Source organism: Schistocerca nitens, chromosome 4 (genome assembly GCF_023898315.1).
Source record: "Schistocerca nitens isolate TAMUIC-IGC-003100 chromosome 4, iqSchNite1.1, whole genome shotgun sequence".
NCBI lineage: Eukaryota > Metazoa > Arthropoda > Insecta > Orthoptera > Acrididae > Schistocerca > Schistocerca nitens.
In genome coordinates, this window is record NC_064617.1 from 216,214,010 (window position 1) to 216,236,837 (window position 22,828).

General features: G+C 45.2%; 1 protein-coding gene across 1 annotated transcript in view; it reads right to left on the minus strand.

Moving 5' to 3' along the window:
* LOC126252209 (uncharacterized) overlaps positions 1-22,828 on the minus strand; it is a 150,766-nt gene that overhangs the window by 28,055 nt on the left and 99,883 nt on the right. Inside the window, exons 7-10 of the mRNA XM_049953080.1 lie at positions 18,979-19,144; positions 12,793-13,024; positions 1,642-2,074; positions 1,363-1,384 (exon numbers count right to left, since the gene is read on the minus strand). Coding sequence (XP_049809037.1) covers positions 1,363-1,384; positions 1,642-2,074; positions 12,793-13,024; positions 18,979-19,144 — 853 coding nt within the window. The remainder of the gene's footprint in view (positions 1-1,362; positions 1,385-1,641; positions 2,075-12,792; positions 13,025-18,978; positions 19,145-22,828) is intronic.

Genomic DNA, 22,828 nt, shown 5'->3' on the forward strand with positions numbered 1-22,828 from the left:
GTATACCAATTAGGTTCCTTTCGGAGTATGCTGATGCATTAGCTCCATACTTAACAATCATATACAACCGTTCGCTCGACGAAAGATCCGTACCAAAAGACTGGAAAGTTGCACAGGTCACACTAAATATTCAAGAAAGGTAGTAGGAGTAATCCACTAAATTACAGACCCATATCGTTAACGTCCATATGCAGCACAATTTTAGAACATATATTGTGTTCGAATATTATGAATTACCTCGAAGGAAACCGTCTACTGACACACTGTCAACATGGGTATAGATAACATCGTTCCTGTGAAACACAACCAGCTCTTTATTCACATGGAGTGTTGAGTGCTATTGACAAGGGATTTCAGATCGATTCCGTATTTATGGATCTCCGGAAGGCTTTTGCACTGTACCACACAAGCGGCTCGTAGTGAAATTGCGTGCTTATGGAATATCGTCTCAGTTATGTGGCTGAATCTGTGATTTCCTGTCAGAGAGGTCACAGTTCATAGTAAGTGACGGAAAGTCATCGGGTAAAACAGAACTGATTTCTGGCGTTTCCCAAGGTAGTGTTACAGGTCCATTGCTGTTCCTTATCTATATAAACGATTTGGGAGACAATCTGAGCAGCCGTCGTAGGTTGTTTGCAGATGACGCTGTCGTTTATCGACTAACAAAGTCATCAGAAGATCAAAACAAACTGCAAAACGATTTAGAAAAAAATATCTGAATGTTCTGAAAAGTGGCAGTTAACCCTAAATAACGAAAAGTGAGAGGTCATCCAGATGAGTGCTAAAAGGAACTCGATAAACTTCGGTTACACGATAAATCAGTCTAATCTAAAAGCCGCAAATTCAACTACATATCTAGGTATTACAATTACGAACAACTTCAGTTGGAAGGAACACATAGAAAATGTTATGGGGAAGTCTAACCAAAGACTGCGTTTTATTGGCAGGACACTTAGAAAATGTAACAGACCTACTAAGGAGACTACACTTGTCCGTCCTCTTTTAGAATACTGCTGCGTGGTGTGGGATCTTTACCAGACAGGACCGACGGAGCACATCGAAAAAGTTCAAAGAAGGGCAAAACGTTTGTATTATCGCGAAATATGGGAGCGAGTGGCACAGGAATGATACAGGATTTGGGCTGGAAATCATTAAAAGAAAGGCGTTTTTCATTGCGACAGAATCTTCTCACGAAACTCCAATCACCAACTTTCTCCTCCGAATGCGAAAATATTTTGTTGGCACCGACCTACGTAGGGCGGAACGATGACCATGATAAAATAAGGGAAATCAGAGCTCTTACGGAAAGATATAGGTGTTCATTCTTTCCGCGCGCTATACGAGATTGGAATAATAGAGAATTGTGAAGGTGGTTCGATGAACCCTCTGCCAGGCACTTAAATGTGATTTTCAGAGTGTCCATATAGACGTAGATGTAGAGAGAGCCATAATGCTTGTCGAGAAATATGCCTTAATTTAGCTTATTAAAAGTGTTAGGTAAATTTCCAAGACGATATTCTCGAGAATTTTTTAGAATTGCGTTGGACCGCATCGAGAGAATGATACCCGAGTTCTCAACTTGACGTACCAAAATATAAAGTATTAGAAAAATCGGACTGCCGTCAGTGGTGCCAGCTCCGCTCACCTCTCCGCCGGAGCCGCGGAGCCGCTGCCTGCGGCTGCAGTCGGCGCCCCTGGGCGAGGCGCGGACCATCTCGAAGGAGGCGCTGAAGTAGATGTTGGTGAAGTCGTCGTAGACGCGCAGCGGGCGCACCGTGAAGGCGACCTCGAGCACGCGGCTGGACGAGAGGAAGACGAGGTGGCGCGAGCCGGTGCTGGACAGCGTGCTGTTGTCGCACAGGCAGAGCCGCGGCAGGCGCACCTCTCGCCACGGCGCCTCCCACACGCGCAGCTCTGACACGCGCTGCCAGGGCCCGGAGTTGACGCCTCCTCCGACGCCGGAGTCAGCCTGGCGCACGCACTGCGGCCGCCCCGTGTGCGGGTCCGCCTCCGTCACGCACTCCGCGGCGCCCCAGCCGTCGCCGAACGAAGCGTTGTGCAGCGTCAACCGCACCTGCTCGTCACGGACAAACATCTGCACTGTGACACACTGCCATGTTCCTTTTTTTGTTTCACGGCTATTCTATCACAAACGCTATACGTACATATTATAAAAATCGATGCATGACGTATGCGCGCGCGCCTGTGTGTGTATGTGTGTGTGTGTGTTTGTGTGTATGTGTGTGTGAGTGTGCGTGTGAGTATGCGTGCGTTAGTGTGTGTGCACGTTTTCCACATCTCCTAAATCACTGGACCGATTTCAGTGAAACATGGCACACATATCTCTTACTGTCAGGCTGTCAGGCACCAGTCGCTGTGGGGGTACGAACCACATCTACATCTACATACATACTCCGCAATCCACCATACGATGCGTGGCGGAGGGTACCTCGTACCACAACTAGCATCTTCTCTCCCTGTTCCACACCCAAACAGAACGAGGGAAAAATGACTGCCTATATGCCCCTGTACGAGCCCCAATCTCTCTTATCGTATTTTTGTGGTCTTTCTGCGAAATGTAAGTTGTCGGTAGTAAAATTGTACTGCAATCAGCCTCAAATGCTGGTTCTCTAAATTTCCTCAGTAGCGATTCACGAAAAGAACGCCTCCTTTCCTCCAGAGAATCCCGCCCGAGATCCTGAAGCATTTCCGTGACACTCACGCGATGATCAAACCTACCAGTAACAAATCTAGCAGCCCGCCTCTGAATGCTTCTATGTCCTCCCTCAATCCGACCTGATAGGGATCCCAAACGCTCGAGCAGTACTCAGGAATAAGACGTATTAGTGTTTTATAAGCGGTCTCCTTTACAGATGAACCACATCTTCCCAAAATTCTACCAGTGAACCGAAGATGACTATCCGCCTTCCCCACAACTGCCATTACATGCTTGTCCCACTTCATATCGATCTGTAATGTTACGCCCAAATATTTAATCGACCTGACTGTGTCAAGCGCTACACTACTAATGCAGTATTCAAATATTACGGGATTCTTTTTCCTATTCATCTGCATTTATTTACATTTATCTGTGTTTAGAGTTAGCTGCCATTCTGTACACCAATCACAAATCCTGTCCAAGTCATCTTGTATCCTCCTACAGGCACTCAACGACGACACCTTCCCGTACTCCACAGCATCATCAGCAAACAGCCGCACATTGCTATCCACCCTATCCAAAAGATCATTTATGTAGATAGAAAACAACAGCGGACCTACCACACTTGCTGGGGCACTCCAGTTGATACCCTCACCTCCGATGTACACTCACCATCGAGGACAACGTACTGGGTTCTATTACTAAAGAAGTCTTCGAGCCACTCACATATTTGGGAACCAATCCCATATGCTCGTACCTTAGTTAGGAGTCTGCAGTGGGGCACCGAGTCAAACGCTTTCCGGAAGTCAAGGAATATGGCATACGTCTGATACCCTTCATCCATGGTTCGCAAGATGTCATGTGAAAAAAGGGCGAGTTGCGTTTCGCAGGAGCGATGCTTTCTAAAGCCGTGCTGATGCATGGACAGCAACTTCTCTGTCTCAAGGAAATTCATTATATTCGAACTGAGAATATGTTCGAGAATCCTGCAACAAACCGATGTTAAGGATATTGGTCTGTTATTTTGAGGATCCGTCCCTCTACCCTTCTTATATACAGGCGTCACCTGCGCTTTCTTCCAGTAGCTCGGGACTTTACCTATATACGACGGTAATCCCAAACGTAAGGTCTCCTATTCTTTTATAAGCACATAGACTTGTTTATTTCTAGAATGGTTTACATCAGTTTACTGCTTCAAAATTTAGCTATTTTTCGACATAATCACCATTACTGTCGATGCATTTTTGTAGACGCTGTGGCAGTTTTTGTGTGTCCATATCATACCAGCTCGCCGCCATGCTGTTCAGAAAGTTATGAACATCTTCTTTCACCTCGTCGTCGGAACTGAATCGCTGGGACCACAATTAACGCTGACAGGTGCTGTGAGACTCTGCAAAAACACAAACGGACAATTCAGAACCGGAGAAGAGGAATGTTGAGCAAGGGCGTATACATTCTCCATGACAACGATCGCCCACACATCGCTCGGTAAACCGTTGCTCTCCTGCAACAGTTTCAGTGGAACATAATCACCCACCCACCATATACTCCTGACTTGGCGCCCAGTGACTATCACCTGTTCGCTAAGTTAAAAGAACATTTGGCCGGAAAGCGATTCAGCTCCGACGACGAGGTGAAAGAAGAGGTTCATAACTTTACGAACACCATGACGGCGAGCTGGTATGATAGGGGCATGCAAAAACGGCAGTCTACAATAATGCATCGACAGAAATAGTGCCACTACACCATTTGCGGCCATTGCACTGAAGAGACATGACCAGCATTTCGACCTTGTACTATTTGTCTACATGTTTCATTAGCTATATGCAGGACTTGAACTTCTGTGTCTTCGTTCGAGACTTTAACTTTTGCTCGACCTCTCAGCACTTAAACTTCTGCATTATCGTTCTGGACTTTGATTGTGGTATGCTTAGTGTATGGTCTGTGGATTTTGAAACTTTCAATTTACTATGAAAGTTTCAGGTCTTCAGTCCTCAGATAGTCAAAAGGTGGATTGTTTCAATTATTGTGGTCCAAACTAACTTCCGTCAGAGAAGATTGTTTATGTATGGTACGTTAAACTCATATTCATTTCCTACATGGTTTATTTTTCTAACGTCACCCTTCGCGGGCACATCAATTGGTCACGAGATATTTTGTTTCCCGAACCAGTGTCTCACATGTGTGCTCCAACCGAGGTAGGCAGTGTTTTGAGTTGTGTTCTTCCTTTTTCAATTAAACTTACTGTCGCGTTGTTTCCAGCATAACAGAGCTGGTGGAATCTCTGCCCAGGTGTTGTTACTGCTCCAGTAGAGGCACAATATATATGAAATCATATTCAAGCAACTTATGGCCTTCTCCATGTCGCTTCCAGTGCTCTCAGACCGACTCCCTTGGATATAATCCATGATCTAGGGCTTCTAGACGACGCCCCCGCCCTTTCCCCTGTTCGAAAAGAAGGTCGAGCCATGGGAAAGCTATGTCAGATATACAGAGCAGCGTTTCTTAGCCAACAGTATCACAGATGACAAACGACATCCAACAGTGTGCCTCCTCTCGGCAAATGCAAGCCCAGACGTTTACCACCTCCTGCCACAACTTAACTCGGAATTGGAGCTACAAGCTCTGCCCTATCTCAGGTTTAAGTACAGTTTAGTACAATATTTTTAATCTGAGGTTCAAGTGCCGAACGCTCCACAATTTTTTCAGCTGTCATAAATTTGACAGTCCTACCGTGAATGATACACTTGCATCCAGGGTTCACCTTACGACTGCTATTTCTGGTGTAGTAATCTTCAGTGTAACCAATCGTATGCAGCTTCCCTGATCTTGGACATTTTTCTCGTGCACAAAGTCAATGAAGGACTATGCACACATCTCCTAAAACTCAAGGAGCGTTCCTTAGAAAAGAGTTCCCCCATTATCAGAGCTTTGAACAGTCTGTCATTTCGTCAGCCTCTCAACAGGATCTATCACAAGTGTTCGCCACCTGATGAACAAGCCATTCTCAGCCCAAGACATGCCCATCAACCAAGTCACATTCACACAATGCAGCAAAAGATTCAGCAGCCAGACGTTGCCCTCAAAAGCTCCCTTTCTGCTGCCAGTGTTTTATTAGTCATCAGTACCATTGTCGGTGATCCAACAGCACCTTGCACATCTTGTGGGGAATCCGGACATAGGGCTGGAGTGTGCAAAGCAGTGCTCAAAATGAATATCGACTGTGCATGTATGGAACATTCAGATGTGGTGTTGGACGACAGGGTGTATATGCTCCTTGAGGTATTCTATGTCCAGTCTGCGCTTCTCCTCTCAGAGGAATCTCTGTCATTCACAGTAGCCATCAACATTGTAACCATAAAGCTGGTGATACACACAGGATACTCAGAAACCATCATATACTGGCATTCTTATTTTTACATGCCAGACTTTCCCCTTCAAACTTTTGACATTCCACTTCATAGTTATAGCAATTACATAATAAAGGACAACAGTTAATTTACTCCCAAATACAGTACCGTTTGTCTGTCCTCACAGCCAGGATTTTGGTCGTCGACATCCCTGGAGCCATCAGTCTCTTGGACCTGGATCTGTTCAATGCTCTTGGCTTAGAAATCCATGACCCTGCCCCCACAATCAAGTCACTGGGCTCCAACTCCTATATAAAAAGACTTCTTTTCCACATTTAGCTCAATGTTCATGCAACCCCCTTCACATGTCACATATTTCGAGGCGCATGTAGCTCTTTTTCCATCAGCTACAACTAAGTTCTTTAAGGTCAGAAATGTTCCATTCATATTCAGAGACAAACTTGAGTTGGAGCTTCAGTGGCTGCAGATTGAGGGTATTGTCACTAACATTCCCATAAACAATGGGCCACTCCCATCAGCAGTGTAGAAAAACCAAACAGTGCATTTGCATTTGTGGGAACTTCAAGACAACCATTAATACAAAATCTGGCATAGATGCTTATCCTGTTTCCTAGGTAGAGGACATAATGAACCACTTTGCGAGTTGCAAAGTGTTTGTGAAGATTGACCTCTATGCCTTTGATGTGGCTCCTGAAGTCTCTAACTTATGGATGTAGTTATTGAGGCAGCCATGGCCAACCTCCTGTTGGACACCAAGCTCATCACACCGCACACTGCTACAGACCCAGTGCCCTGCGAGTTACTCCACATGGAGCAATATGGTTGGCTGCCAGACCGTAAGTAGCTGCAGTATCCGGAGGTCCAGGTCTACTGGTATTACTGGAACGAGCTCTCCAGCCACAACAAAGTGCTCCTGCTCCATGGCGACAATGGCCACAGCATGGTCGTGATCCTAATGGCCCTCCAGCAGTGCACCTTGTCTCTTTTGTACAATGGGCATTGTGCTCACCATGCACCGTGCCCATAAACATATCTACTGATGGGACATGGACATGGTGATTACTCTCATACTTACCTCCTACCCCACCTGTCCTACCAGTCGGTGTTTTCCTTAGCCAGGCACCTCTGTCCCCTTGTCCCAGCTACCCCTGGATTTCATGGGATGCTTCCTTGGGTACTCCTGGTTAATCGTCATAGTTACTGGCAATGTTTTCCCCTATGTTTCATGCATGATTACCACATTCACAGAGCAAACCATTCAAACCCAGTCCCATATTTTCTCAGTTCAAGGACTGCGACAAACTACTACAACAGATAAGGATCTCCGTTTCATTCTGGGGACTTCTACATCTTTTGCGAAGCAGATGGCATACCACTGCCACATACTGCGCTCATCCACCACGTTTCTAATGTTCTAGCCAATCGCTTTGTCCATAACTAAATTCTAGCTGTTCAAGCTCCACATTCATCACCCTTGGTCAAGGACCGTACACTCTTGCTGGATCTTTATGCTTCAACTCCTGATAATGGTCAACCCCTGCAGAAAAACCTCATGGCCAACCCCATGGTCGCAATTATCTGTCATCAATCCCACCAGCGCCCATCCCTCCTCTCAGCAGTCCAGCAGCTGCCATTTATTTTTCCAAGATCCTGCATCGGTCTTTCTCTACACCAAAGGCCATCAGCAATGGTTTCTGCCGTTTCCAGTCTTCTGTACTGGGCCATGGTCGAGGCAATGCTTGAAGTCGGTACAATGTGACGTAAGCATAACAACCAACTGCAGCCTCGCAATGGCCCTCTTTCTGTGTCTGTTAGTGTGCCACCATCTTTTGCTCCAGAGACAGAGTACTCCACAATTCCAATCACAGATACCACTGTCCTATCTTAGATCCAGCCTTTGGATAGTCACCTAGAGGGATCTTCCGCAGCTTCACATGCAACAGCAGCACCAACTCGGATGGAGGTGGACCTCAGCTCCCGGGGTTGTCGACGAGTTTTGCTATCACTTCCCCTCCAGTTCAGAAGAGGGAGGGGGTTGGGGACAGGTGTGCTGTCTCGAGATTTTGCGCCTTCTCAGCCAGCAACCAATAGTAGAGATGGGGCATGTGGGTGTTGACTTCACTGGAAACAGCTCATGAGATGACAGACAAGGGATGACTGTATTCTGCATGACCACCAGCCAACAATCCAAGTGCTGTCACAGGTCAATGATCCTGTGTACATTTTCTCCTCCTTGTGCCACGTGAGCAGAAGTAGTACCTTCAGTATTTAGGATAGCACCTGAGAACCCCTATGAGTTCACTGTGTGTGAATTCCCTGGGCCAAGCGCCAATTTAAAAAGCATTCCCACAGTTCGGATTTCGCTCTGGAGCTGCCACTACGATGACAACGCCATCCACGCCGACCTTTGCCTCTTGAACCTACCAACTACATACCTACACTATTCATGGCCTCTCCACCAAAGTCGCACAGCCTCTAACGCCGTAACTAGCAACTGAGCTTTGACCTATTCGTATTCGTCTTTGTTTTTCATCAGCTATAGTGACAGTCTCATGCCTTCATCATTCAGATGTTATTATTGTTATTATTATTAATATTCTTTCAATTTTCAAGGCATGACTTGTCTCAATTATTGTGTTCCAAACTAACTTTCGTCGCAGAAAGTTGTTTATGTGGATAACACTAAACTCTTGCCTGCTTACTTTTCCTGTGCCGCCTAGAGCGCACACATCAGACGAATAGTGGATCACCATGTATATTAATAAAGAGCTGAAAGGGCCACCTGAAAACCTGGTCCCAAATGCACATGACCCATCTTACGGCTTCCAGGCACAGAAAAAATTTTATTTTCAATACTGTATATAATTATTGATTTAATTTTAAAATTTAATATGCCGTCATAATCAATTCATTAAGCGATATAATATTTCGTAACAGGTTTGACATAGAGTCAAATGTTACTGTGAGAAACTGAGCATATGTATCTTGAGAGAACTAACAACGCGACTATATTTGTCCATTACATGAGAATTTGAGCAGTTAGCTGCTTTCAACAAACTTAAGACATCATATCAAATTTTTGCAGAACTTTTTTCTCTCAGTGAACTCACTCCTCCCCTCCAAATGATGAAATGAAAATTTCAATATTAGAATGATGTTTTAAATTATTTCTATATTTATTACTGCTTCTATTCATAACAGGCAGTATCCACATATACCATTGAATATATGTGACAAATTATATCATCTTACGAGGCATAGTGCACGAGATACGACGTCATAAACGTTTGGATGTGTGGAAAGCTAGCTTTTCTTAAAATAGAGCGCAGGTTACCTAGATTATATTCATCGATGTTTTGATAATGAAGACACTTAGCGATTTCCAACAAATTTCAAGCATCATTTCAGACCTTTTAGTAACTTTTCCTCTCTTACAGCCCCACAAAATAACGAAAGGAAGAAAGTTCAGCGGTTACTAAATTTTCATTCTTCATGTGGTGAAACTCATCATTAAAATGGCATTTTAGTTTATTTATTTTCTACTGCTAACTCTGTTCACTTCCCATTTTGCAAACGTGATCCGCATATATCACTGAAGTTTCCTAAAAAATCATACCATTATATGACACAAAGTTTAGGAGAAAAACTAGCTTTTCAGAAAGATTTAAGCATTTCTCAAAATCGGATGAATCAATAATTATAGAATTATCACAAACTAATTTGGGTTTTAGGTCTTCAACCACACATATACAACGTCAAATGTTCAAGACATTAACTCATCTACAAAGTAATCACAGGTGTTAAGCTGTTTTATAAGTAGTAGTTCAAAGATTTAAAGAATTGGTGAAGGGAGAGTGGAGGGGGTAAGATCAAGTTAATACAAAAATTTTACGGGCGTGGTTCCGCGTCGTGTTGTAAAAGAAACCTTTGAAAGGATGTAAAAAATTTTGTAGTTGTAAATAATATGAAAGGAATGTATCAAGACAAAGAAAAACAAAAAATAAGTATATTACGATATTTATTATGTAAATTTCTCCATATGATCATTCATGTGCGTCTTCCTCGATATATCTTTGAGTCTGGCCTGCGCTGAACGGGAAACTAGTTTCCTCTGCCACCATTTTTTCATTTCCTACATGTATTATACTTATGCATGTATTCTCAAAGATTTAAAACTATAATTGTAATATATATAGTCAGTTATTGAGCAATTCGGCAAAAAAATCGAGCCATCAGAATTATTCGTAAATGATAACATCGTAGAGTTACTGATAACTTATGTACTTAGGTTATATTAAACTTAGTAAGAAATACTTATGCTCTCATTACCCTACACAACACAACATTTGATTGATCTCGCAGAGATTTTACGGTAACTTGTGAGCTCATGTTTTCCTCACCATTCTTAGGGGAAAACCTAGCTGTACATGCTTTGGTGAGGTTTTGTGTCGTGCAAGAGGGAGCTAGTGAGCATCTGCTGCAAAGACCAGAATGGCAAACTGGACTGAATCGTGACACTATTTAGCAGGATCCAGTTGCACCTGATAGTGCCGACACAGGTAATATTGTGTAATGACTTTAGCAGTTGCTAAACAAACTGTGTCTATAAGCGCTGAAAAATTTATTCTGTCGTCGAGAAAGTTTCAAAATACTTGCACATAGCGCTTCACGTAATTGGACTGTTACCTAACTTAAAGATTACACTCTTGCTTAGGGGGACTTTGTCCTTAAACAGCACATATATAGTTCTATTTTCCAATATTGTTAATTTGGAATCTCCAGAGACCACCATGATATCATGAGCGTAAATCACAATTCCATTCGTTTCATCAGTGTGTTCCAGTATCGGCTTTATTGTCGATTGTCAGTTACCAAAAAAATTCGTCCACGTATCGACACTTGTGGGCAACGCTTAGTGATCATAATTTTTAACATTTTTATGCAACGACAGCAACTGATATAGTTTATATAAGAATATACAGCCTACAGTTGCAGGTTAACTTTATCGTTTACCTAGGTTTCAACGTTAGTAATAACGTCTTCTTCAGAACCTGAAAAAAGTTAATATTATAATATGCTAGTAAATTATATTAGATATGGTCATCCTACACAATGCAACATGTAGTACTTACACAAAATATTATTTAAATGTTTGCCTAAAACAAGCCATGTCCTAAGTGAACTTTATAAATCTTGATGCATAACCATAAGGTTTTGTCACTTCTATTAAACAAGCTGTAGCAAATTCTCTTTAAGCCCCTTGTATGGGCCTCGTCGTGTGACTAGAGACTGCGGACCGCGAGGGCTTCGCGGTCTGCCTCACAGAGGGCGGCGCGCATGCACGTGACGTATGGAATCAAACTCTCATTACCCACGCGTCAAATAACGTTTTTGCTATGAATTAATTTTATACTTTACTTTTGTAAGTTAATTACAGTATCCAGCATGACTACGTTTTACATTCTACTACAGAGCCTTATAAACTGACCAACAAATCTCGTATGAACATCTGTAGGAACGATTCTATTATTACAGAATCTGTAATGGTCACATGCATTATGAATTATTGTAAACCTAATATAGGCTGGAAGCCTTCGAAATATGCCCTATCTTTTACATACAGTAGATCGTTCAGTAAATTGCATCTATCTGTAATTAGGTGTGCATAAATTTGTAGTTCCTGAAGCGTGTCGAGTCTATTGCCCTTAACTTCGTGATGTAGTAGCTCCATGTCACGTACAGGTTTAGGTGTATGAGCCATTTACACCAGATGTTCCGCAAAGGCTGACCCCCGTATTCCTACGCCCTTTATTGGAAGATGTGCTTTAAACCTTGCTGCTATAGCTCTGCCTGTTTAACCTATGTAATATCCGGCCGCGGTGGTCTAGCGGTTCTAGGCGCTCAGTCCGGAACCGCGCGACTGCTACGGTCGCAGGTTCCAATCCTGCCTCGGGCATGGATGTGTGTGATGTCCTTAGGTTGGTTAGGTTTAAGTAGTTCTAAGTTCTAGGGGACTTACGACCACAGATGTTGAGTCCCATAGTGCTCAGAGCCATTTGAACCATTTTGAACCTATGTAATAACTTGGGCAATCATCACACATAATCTTATATACGCCTGAGTTCGCTGACTTATCACAGTCTTTCAGTGATCATTTTTTATTACAATGTGCCACCCAACGATCCATTCGACTGTGTGATCTTTAGAGCAGTCCACGAAACTAAGACAAAGAGATTTTCGGATTCTAATAGTTCTCAGCCGATTGAACATTTCAGACCACCACTGTCGAATACGCCAGCGATGTCGATAGTAATTGTAACACAATATTTAAGCTTCACAAATAGGTCAATTATATGGTTAACCCCTGTAATGAATATGAAATAGCTCCTCAATCTCAATAATCATAAAATTCGAAGACTGACGTGAGGAAAACAAGAAAATTCTTCACATATATATATGAGAGAGAGAGAAAGAGAGAGCAGAAGCAAGCCAGTGAAGCTGCGAAAATGGCTCTAAGCACTGTGGGACTTAACATCTGAGGTCATCAGTCCCCTAGACTTAGAACTGCTTAAATCTAACTAACCTAATGACATCACACATATCCATGTCCGAGGCTGGATTCGAACCTGCGACCGTAGGAGCAGCGCAGTTCCGGACTGAAGCGCCTAGAACCGCACTGGCACAACGGCCTGCTCAGGGAAGCTGTGAAACGACAGTGATTAAGAGCAGTAGAGGCTAGGCGAGTGGACGCAGAGGACTGACCTTCTCGCCGGGCGCGGCCTCGATGCGGTAGAGGCAGGAGAGCTGTGTGGCGCCGCCGCGGCCGAACAGGCGCACGTTGCGCGGCGACCAGAAGTGCCCGGCCCGCGTCCTGCGGAAGAGGCGCGCGCATGGCTCGTGGCGCCGCCCCGGCAGCGGCTCCCCGCCCAGCCGCGTGTCCACGAACTCGTAGCGCAGCCGGAACGACGCCGGGTGCAGCGCCGTGCCGGACACGCTGCAAAGGGCGGCGCAGCAGCACGTCACACACAGCGCTCTCACTGAGGCGCCTCAGCGGGGGAGGGGTGGGGGTGTGGGGGGGGGGGAAGGGTGGGGAAGGTCTCAACCCACTCCAGTAATCGAGATGGAATATCCAGCAAATATATGTTCATTATGGAACTATATTTCCGACCCAAGCCTTTTGTAGAGTTGCCCTTTAAGCTACTATTTTATAACCTTATTGGAGAATGAAGATCTCGTCTTCCGCAGACACCCTGCCAGACTTAGCTCTTTCTGTTCACCCAATATAGTTTCTAGCCGTCCCTTAGTGAACAAAATACGAGCTTAAGTATTATCTCACGAGCTTTGTTGTCGCATTCACGACTTCGCAACAGGCAGAACTCATAATGTCGTCATTAATGGAATGAAATCAGTAGATGTATAACTTACCCCGTGTACCCGAATAGTATCTTGTAGGTTCGTTACTGCGTTGATGTAAATGTATATCAGGTTGCCCTCCATGGGGTGGGTGCACGCAACGGCTGTGGTTATATTGCGTTAGATAGAGCAGCAATCAGTCGTAGAATTAAGTTGCTTTTAATATGACATTTATAGTTACAGCGCAGATCAGATTTCGACCTGTGTCAGGTCATTATCAATGCTCAAACAAATACAAGAGTATATATTACAATGTGATTTACAAAAGTAATAAGTCCATTAAATCGTCGTCTTTCAGTGTTAACATTACATACCATTGCGGAATTGTAGCAGTTGTTCGTGCTCAAGTGAATGCTTACACAGTTCAACCATTACTGTCGTAAAATTATATGTTGGTTTCACAGTACACATCGGTTCTACATCTACATCTACATCCATACTCCGCAAGCCACCTGACGGTGTGTGGCGGAGGGTACCCTGAGTACCTCTATCGGTTCTCCCTTCTATTCCAGTCTCGTATTGTTCGTGGAAAGAAGGATTGTCTGTATGCCTCTGTGTGGGCTCTAATCTCTCTGATTTTATCCTCATGGTCTCTTCGCGAGATATACATAGGAGGGAGTAATATACTGCTGAACTCTTCGGTGAAGGTATGTTCTCGAAACTTTAACAAAACCCCGTACCGAGCTACTGAGCGTCTCTCCTGCAGAGTCTTCCACTGGAGTTTATCTATCATCTCCGTAACGCTTTCGCGATTACTAAATGATCCTGTAACGATGCGCGCTGCTCTCCGTTGGATCTTCTCCATCTCTTCTAACAAGCCTATCTGGTACGGATCCCACACTGCTGAGCAGTATTCAAGCAGTGGGCGAACAAGCGTACTGCAAACTACTTCCTTTGTTTTCGGATTGCATTTCCTTAGGATTCTTCCAATGAATCTCAGTCTGGCAGCTGCTTTACCGACGATCAACTTTACATGATCATTCCATTTTAAATCACTCCTAATGCGTACTCCCAGATAATTTATGTAATTAACTGCTTCCAGTTGCTGACCTGCTATTTTGTAGCTAAATGATAAGGGATCTATCTTTCTGTGTATTCGCAGCAAATTACACTTGTCTACATTGAGATTCAATTGCCATTCCCTGCACCATGCGTCAATTCGCTGCAGATCCTCCTGCATTTCAGTACAATTTTCCATCGTTACAACCTCTCGATACACCACAGCATCATCTGCAAAAAGCCTCAGTGAACTTCCGATGTCATCCACCAGGTCATTTATGTATATTGTGAACAGCAACGGTCCCATGACACTCCCCTGTGGCACATCTGAAATCACTCTTACTTCGGAAAACTTCTCTCCATTGAGAATGACATGCTGCGTTCTGTTATCTAGGAACTCCTCAATCCAATCACACAATTGGTCTGATAGTCCATATGCTCTTACTTTGTTCATTAAACGACTGTGGGGAACTGTATCGAACGCCTTGCGGAAGTCAATAAACACGGCATCTACCTGTGAACCCGTGTCGATGGCCCTCTGAGTCTCGTGGACGAATAGCGCGAGCTGGGTTTCCCACGACCGTCTTTTTCGAAACCCATGCTGATTCCTACAGAGTAGATTTCTAGTCTCCAGGCAAGTCTTTACAGTCGAACATAATACGTGTTCCAAAATTCTACAACTGATCGACGTTAGAGTTATAGGTCTATAGTTCTGCACATCTGTTCGACGTCCCTTCTTGAAAACGTGGATGACCTGTGCCCTTTTCCAATCCTTTGGAACGCTACGCTCTTCTAGAGACCTAAGTACACCGCTGCAAGAAGGGGGGCAAGTTCCTTCGCGTACTCTGTGTAAAATAGAACTGGTATCCCATCAGGTCCAGCGGCCTTTCCTCTTTTGAGCGATTTTGTTTCTCTATCCCTCTGTCGTCTATTTCGATATCTACCATTTTGTCATCTGTGCGACAATCTAGAGAAGGAACTACAGTGCAGTCTTCCTCTGTGAAACAGCTTTGGAAAAAGACATTTAGTATTTCGGCCTTTAGTCTGTCATCCTCTGTTTCAGTACAATTTTGGTCACAGAGTGTCTGGACATTTTGTTTTGATCCACCTACCGCTTTGACATAAGACCAGAATTTCTTAGGACTTTCTGCCAAGTCAGTACATAGAACTTTACTTTCGAATTCATTGAACGCCTCTCGCATAGCCCTCCTCACACTACATTTCGCTTCGCGTAATTTTCGTATGGCGCCCTCTATCAGCTGCGCCTGAAGTTTTGACGACATATTTTGTAATATTTTGTTGTATAATAACTAAGTAGTAACATGGAATTACTATGAGTAAAAATATGTCAGAATGGCCCGCCCGGTTCGCTGTGTGCTCTAACGCACGGCTTTCCGGACGGGAAGGAGCGCCTGGTCCCCGGCACGAATCCGCCCGGCGGATTTGTGTTGAGGTCCGGTGAACTGCACAGTCTGTGGATGGTTTTTAGGCGGTTTTCCATCTGCCTCGGCGAGTGCGGGCTGTTGCCATTTATTCTTCCTCAGTTACATCATGTCGGCGATTGGTGCGCAAACGAGTTCTCCACGTACACGTACACCATCATTACTCTACAACGGAAATATAGGGGTTACACTCGTCTGGTGTGAGACGTTCCCTGGGGGGTCCACCGCGGGCTGAACCGCAGTAGTCGTCGTGGGGTTGTGGACCATTGCGGCTGCGGCGGGGACGGAGGCTCTCCGTCGTTTGTAGGTCCCCGGTTAACATACAATACAATACATACAATATGTCAGAATGGAAAATTCTGGATGGAATGTAACATTATTATGAAAAGTAAGTGCAACTCACCGTCTCGAGCTGAGACGCAGATAGGCACAACAAAAGGACTGTTGGAAAGTGACCTTTGGGCCAACAAGGCCTTCTTAGAAATTAGACAACAGACACACACACACTCACACAAACACAACTCACACACACATGACCACAATCTCTGGCAACTTAAACCAGACAGCGAGCAGCATCACATGATGGGAGAGGCAGAGTGCTGGCGGTGAGGAGGAGGCTGGGTTGGTGAGCGTCAGGGATAGCAGGGTAGGGGTAGGGGACGGAAAATGCTGGTTTCAAGAGTGCACAGGGACGAGGCGGAGTGAGGATAGGGCAACTAGGTGCTGTCGGGACGCTAGACGAAGGGTGGATGGGAGGGGAAGTACTGGAATAGGAACAGGAAAGGGACTAAATGGGCAAGTACAATGTCTAACGAAGACTGAGGACAGGAGGGTTATGGGAACATAGGACATATTGTGCCATTCAGAAAAGTTGGTGTTGGTGGGGAGGATCAGATGGCACAGGCTGTGAAGCAGTCATTGAAATGAAGAATGTCATGTTTGACGGCGTGCTCAGTATTGGGGTGGTCTAGATGTTTCTTGGCCACAGTTCATCAGTGGTCATTCATAGACACAGACACCTTGTTGGTTATCATCCCTCCATAGAATGCAGCATAGTGGTTGCATCTTAGCTTCTACATAACATGACTGGCTTTCATAGGTAGCCCTGCCCTTGATGGGATAGTGATTGCATTTTGTTGTACAGGTGCCAGATGTCAGTTTGCACGTTGAACTTCCATGCCTGTTGCACTTGGTTGATGATGTTTTTGTGGATGATGCTGGAGTTGTCGTCCGTTGATGTCTTATATGTGCTCGACTAGAGGCCGATTTCTCGGAGAGGGTTCAAAAATGGTTCAAATGGCTCTGAGCACTATGGGACTTAACATCTGAGGTCATCAGTCCCCTAGAACTTAAGAACTACTTAAACCTAACTAACCTAAGGTCATCACACACATCCATGCCCGAGGCAGGATTCGAACCTGCAACCGCAGCGGTCGCGCGGTTCCAGACTGAAGCGCCTAGAACCGCTCGGCCACAACGGCCGGCTGTCGGAGAGGGCAAGGCAACATATCAACACTCTGCAGAGCATGTTGGGTTACAATAGCACTATGTGGGCGAGTGTTATCCTGTTTATAAAACATCACCCGGAATGCTGTTCATGAATGGCTCCCAAACAGGTCGATTCACCAGACTGACGTACAGATTTTCAGTCAAGGTGCATGGGATAACGACGAGAGTGCTCCCGCTTTCATACGAAAGATCGTAACTCCAGGTGTAGGTCGAGTGTGTGTAGCACGCAGACATGTTGGTTACAGGTCCTCAACTGGCCTCCTTATAACGAACACACAGCCATCATTGGCACCGAGGCAGAACGAGCTTCCCGAAAACACGACAGACCTCCAGCCTTGCTTGTCATGCCTCCATAGACTGCAGCACAGTGGCTGCAGCTTTGCTTGTTGATCACATGACTCGTTTCACAGGTAGCTGGAGTAGGTGGTGATGGGATGATGTATGGGGCATAGTCTTGCAACTAGGACTACTACAGGGATGTGAGTCATAAGGCAAGGGGTTGGGAGCAGGAGTTGTGTATGGATGAACGGGGGTATTGTGTAGGTTCAGTGGCTGGTGGAATACCACTGTAGGAAGGGTGGGAAGCATAGTGAATGCAAGAGGTAGTCGAAACTCTGTCGAAGAATATAATTCAGTTCCTCCAGTCCTAGGTGGTACTGAGTCACGAGGGAATGCTCCTCTGTTACCGGCAGTGAACTTCGGGAGGTGGTGGATGACTGGAAAGATAAGGCACGGCAGGTCGGTTTTTGTACAAGATTGGGAGGGTAATTACAGTCTGCGAAGGCCTCAGTGAGACCCCTGTTATATTTCGACAGGGTATGAAGTCCCTCTTACAGAATTCCCGCTACCAGAGGATATCTACGCTACAATAGAAGATGCCTGCAGTGATTATTTCCCATGCTGAAAGTGTTGTTTCTACATGTAGTAATATGCATTCTTTTAAATACTAAGCTGAAGAGAGCAAGTTGTGGGCGGTATTGTATTGTATATTAACTGGGGGCCTAGAAAAGATGGAGAGACTCCGTCCTTGCTGCAGCTGTAGTGGTCCACAACCCCACGACGACTACCGCAGTCCGCTTCACCCCTCATACGCCCCACATCGAACCACTCTTTCATGGTTATTGTGCGGTTCAACCCTCAGTGAATCCCTCCCGCCCCCCCCCCCCAAGGGAACGTCTCACACCAGACGAGTTTTGCTTGTAGAGTAATGGTGGCTGGTGGCGTACGGGTACGTGGAGTACTTATTTGCGCAGCAATCGCCGACATAGCGTAGCTGAGGCAGAATAAGGGGAACCAGCCCTCATTCGCCGAGGCAGATGGGAAACCGCCTAAAAATCATCCATAGACTGGCCGGCTCGCCGGACCTCGACATAAGTCCACCAGGCGGATTCGTGCCGGGGACCAGGCGCTCCTTCCCACCCGGAAAACCATACGTTAGACCGCACGGCTAACAGGGCGGGCTTGTGGGTAGTACTTTCGGCAAACTGCCACACATCATAACTGAGCTAGCAGCCCATCTGCCTATTTTTGGATTGGACACTATTACCCTAGGCTAGGTCATACAGCGATGTTGCGTGGTACTGACCTGGTGTGGGCGATGGAGAGCGTGGCGCCGGTGGAGAGGTAGCTCTCGTGGTCGGAGCAGGGCCTCGTGATGCGCGTGGCGTTGCTGAGCGAGGACTGGTCGCAGAGGCGCGGCGGGTCGCCGTCGCAGTGGTCTCCCAGCAGCGGCGGCTCCAGCGCTCCGCCGCCTGCACAGGGCAGGCCACGCCCCAGAAAGCACCCGGCTCACTCTCCAGACCTCCCTGCACACCACTCGGCTTCAAAGCGACATGTCTGCAGGGCTCAACCCGGGTATCACCACCGATGAGGCAGGGAAATGCTAGTTTTTCAGATACGCTATTTGAGCAAAAGAACTGGACACATATTAGTGGACATTAATGGAGGGCATGTACATTCTTTTCCCTAAATCGCTCCAGGAAAATGCCGGGATGGTTCCTCTGGAAGGGCACGGCCGACTTCCTTTCTCCATCCCTCCCTAATCCGATGAAACCGATGACTTCGTTGTCTGGTCTCCTCCCCGAAACAATCCAATCCAATCCATGTACATTCAACGCAATTGTGATGGCTTGAATTCTGCTGAAGACACTTCTGATGAGATGTCTGAATATCTCTGCAGCAATGTCAGCCCATTATTCCTCAAGAGTCGAAACCAGAGATGGTGGTCAAGTTGGATACTGGGGTCTGGAGCGAAGTTGTCGTTTAACTTGTCCCGAAAGTGTTCCATTTGGTTCAGGTCAGAGCTCCGTACAGGGCAGTCCATTTCAGGAATGTTCCCATCCCCAAACCAGCGCCTCACAGGTGCTGCTTTATAAAAAGGTGCACAGTCATGCTGATCGATTCTGTTCCTCTACTGTACACAGTAAGCAAAGCTATAAAATACCTTCATTTAGCGTCTAGACCCTAACCACTAAGACCCCACCCCATACCGTACCATCACCTCCTGCATACTTTACTGTTGGCACTACACACGGTAATGGATAAATTTCTCCAGGTATTAGCCAAACCCTAACTTTTCCATCGAATTGTGACAGGCTATAGCGAGATTCTAAATCACTCGTTTCCGCTCATACACTGTCGCACGTCGCACTACGTCAAGTATCGCTGAGCATCCACTGCAGCAATGTGTGGCATACGATTAGCTGCCCTACCAGTGTACCCCATTATTTTTTGCTGACTACTGCCAGTCGCTGTGCTGGCTGGACTGCCTGTGGTAGGACTTTAGAACTCGGAAGTGATTCCTTCCACTGTCTGCAAGTGATTTTTTTACAAGCAGTCTTCGCAATGGTCGCCCTTTCCCGTCCGTCATTGCATGATATCTGCCTGGTATTGCTTTTCGCCGTAGTTGTACCTTCGCGTTTCAGCTTCATAATCACATCGCCAACCTGTTTGATTTGTTGTGCGGGTGACATCGAATTACTTGTCCACGTTCAAAGTCAGATAGCTTTCCTCACCGATCCATTCTAATGTTATTGCTTCTATGCTGACAACACAACACTGCCCGCTTCCGTTTATACTGTCGGTTCCGCCTTTTGTGACTTCTGCTGGTCAGTTCTACAACACGTAGAGCTGTCAGCATAATTTTGATCAGATAGCGTACTTGGCACCTGCCATCTTGAGGCTATTCAAGTGTGTGTCTAGAATGTATGTCTCTGGCACCACACCGTCAGACTTTCGGAAAAATATTGTCCACATAATACTGAAGGTAGCAACGTGAGAGAGTGCGAGAAGTATCGGACAATCAGTTTGATCCCTCATCCAGCCAAGGTGTTGACAAGACTGATATACAGAAAAACGGAAAAGAAAATAGAGGAACTGCCAGATGATAATCAGTTCGGCTTTTCAAAAACTAAGGGCGCTACGGAGAGGCAGTTTTGACCGTGCGATCATTCCGTAGGGGAGACCGGGGCTAGTTGTTACACGGGGCAAGTTGTTACTTGACAATAAAAATTTCCGAGCTAGAGCAGTTTACTCGTTGCTCCGTCAGATGGTAGCAATAAGAAACCCCCTCCTCCCATCCTACCTATATCAGCCGTCAGTTGGTAATAAGGCGTTAGTGACAGAAAACGTGTTTTTCCTGTGCTGGAGTATTTTTTTTTACTCTGTGTGAATTTTTTCATAGTTCACAGGAAATTGCTGATTTCATTTTAAATTTTGCAACATATCAGCGTCCAACATTCAGGTACATAGTAGTATACGTTAAACTTCCAAACAAAAAGTTTATATTGTTGATTTCGACAATAAGAGAAAATGGCATAGCATGGGGTCAGTTGTTACAAAGGCGCAGGGGCAAGTTTTTACGGTGTAACAACTTGCCCCAAAGAGTTTTTGTTTCCTTTAATGTAAGCAATTATGTCTATCTACATGTATAATGCGTAATTATAAGAAGAAGACTGACAGAGGCACTATTCCCAAGGAAACATATGTTGAAGCGGCAAATGAAGTTCTAAGTGGCTTCTCTTCACTACGGAAAGCTGTCCAAAAGTACAATATAAATTTTATGACGCTGCAGAGGTTTTGTAAGAGAATGGAATCAACAAAGGGAGGTAGGCAGCTTATTTTCCATTGTCAGCGTCGCCAACTGTGGCGTTGTAGATTATTGGTGTTATATGACGTGCAAATACATCAATATATCTAAGCAAATTAATCTCTTCTGACATAACAGATACGCGCTGGAAAACGTAGCCTATAACAGCCTATTACAATTTTTATTGTCTGCTTACTTTCAGAATCGGGAGAGATGCTTGTGCCAAACGTTGGTTATAAGCGATCTCGGCAGGTTTTCTCAGACGAACAAGAAGCAGAGCTGGAAGAATACATTCAGAAAGCTGCTAAGCTCTACTATGGACTTTTCTGCGAAGGAAGGGAGGAGTCTAGCATTTCAATATGCCGTGAACAATAATGCCAAGTTTCCCGTTGGCTGGAGCGATGTAGAACTAGCTTCCACTGACTAGTTTGGAGGATTCCTCAAACGAAAGAAAACGCTTTCCATCCGCACACCATAAGCTACCAGCCTAAGCAGGGCTACAAGTTCCAATAAGCACAATGTAGGTATATTTTTTATAAATCTAAGTGAAGTTTATGATCGATACAAATTTCAATGTCAAGAAGTGTATAATGTGGAGGAGACTGCCGTCACCACGGTACAAACGCCTGCCAAAATTGTAGCAAGGAAAGGAATTAAACAAGTCGGTGCTATAACGACTGCTGAAAGAGGAACTCTAGTTACTGTTGCCTTGGCAGTAAATGCGTCTGGAAACCCAATCCCGCCTTTCTTTGTGTTTCCAAGAAAGAACTTCAGGGATTATTTCCTTCGAAATGGACCAGAAGGTAGCGCAGGGTCTGCAAACAAGTCAGGGTGGATGACAGGGCAAGATTTTCGCTCGTTCATGCTTCATGTCATTCATCATTCCAGGGCTACAAGAGAGCGACCGGTTCTCCTTCTTTTGGACAGCCATCAATCGCACCTTGATATTTCAGTGTTGGACGTAGCAAAGAAAACGGGGTTGTCCTTCTTTTCCGCCACATACGTCTCATAAATTACAACCTTTAGACAGAGCTGTGTGTGGTCCATTTAAAAAATATATTAACTCTGCATCAGATGCGTGGATGAAAAACAGTGCTGGAAACACTATGACAATATAGGACATTCCATTTACAGTTAAACAATCTTTGCTTAGCGCTGCTACGCCAAGGAACATCAAGGCTGGATTTCAAGTGACTGGAATATGACCATTTAACAGAGACATTTTTACAGACGATGAATTTTTGCCCTCTGCTGTGACGGACCGCCCCTACAGGGAAGATGAAACTCTGCTTTCTGTGTCTCTTACGAACTCAGTAGGGGATGGCGTTCCCAGCACGTCAACAAGTGT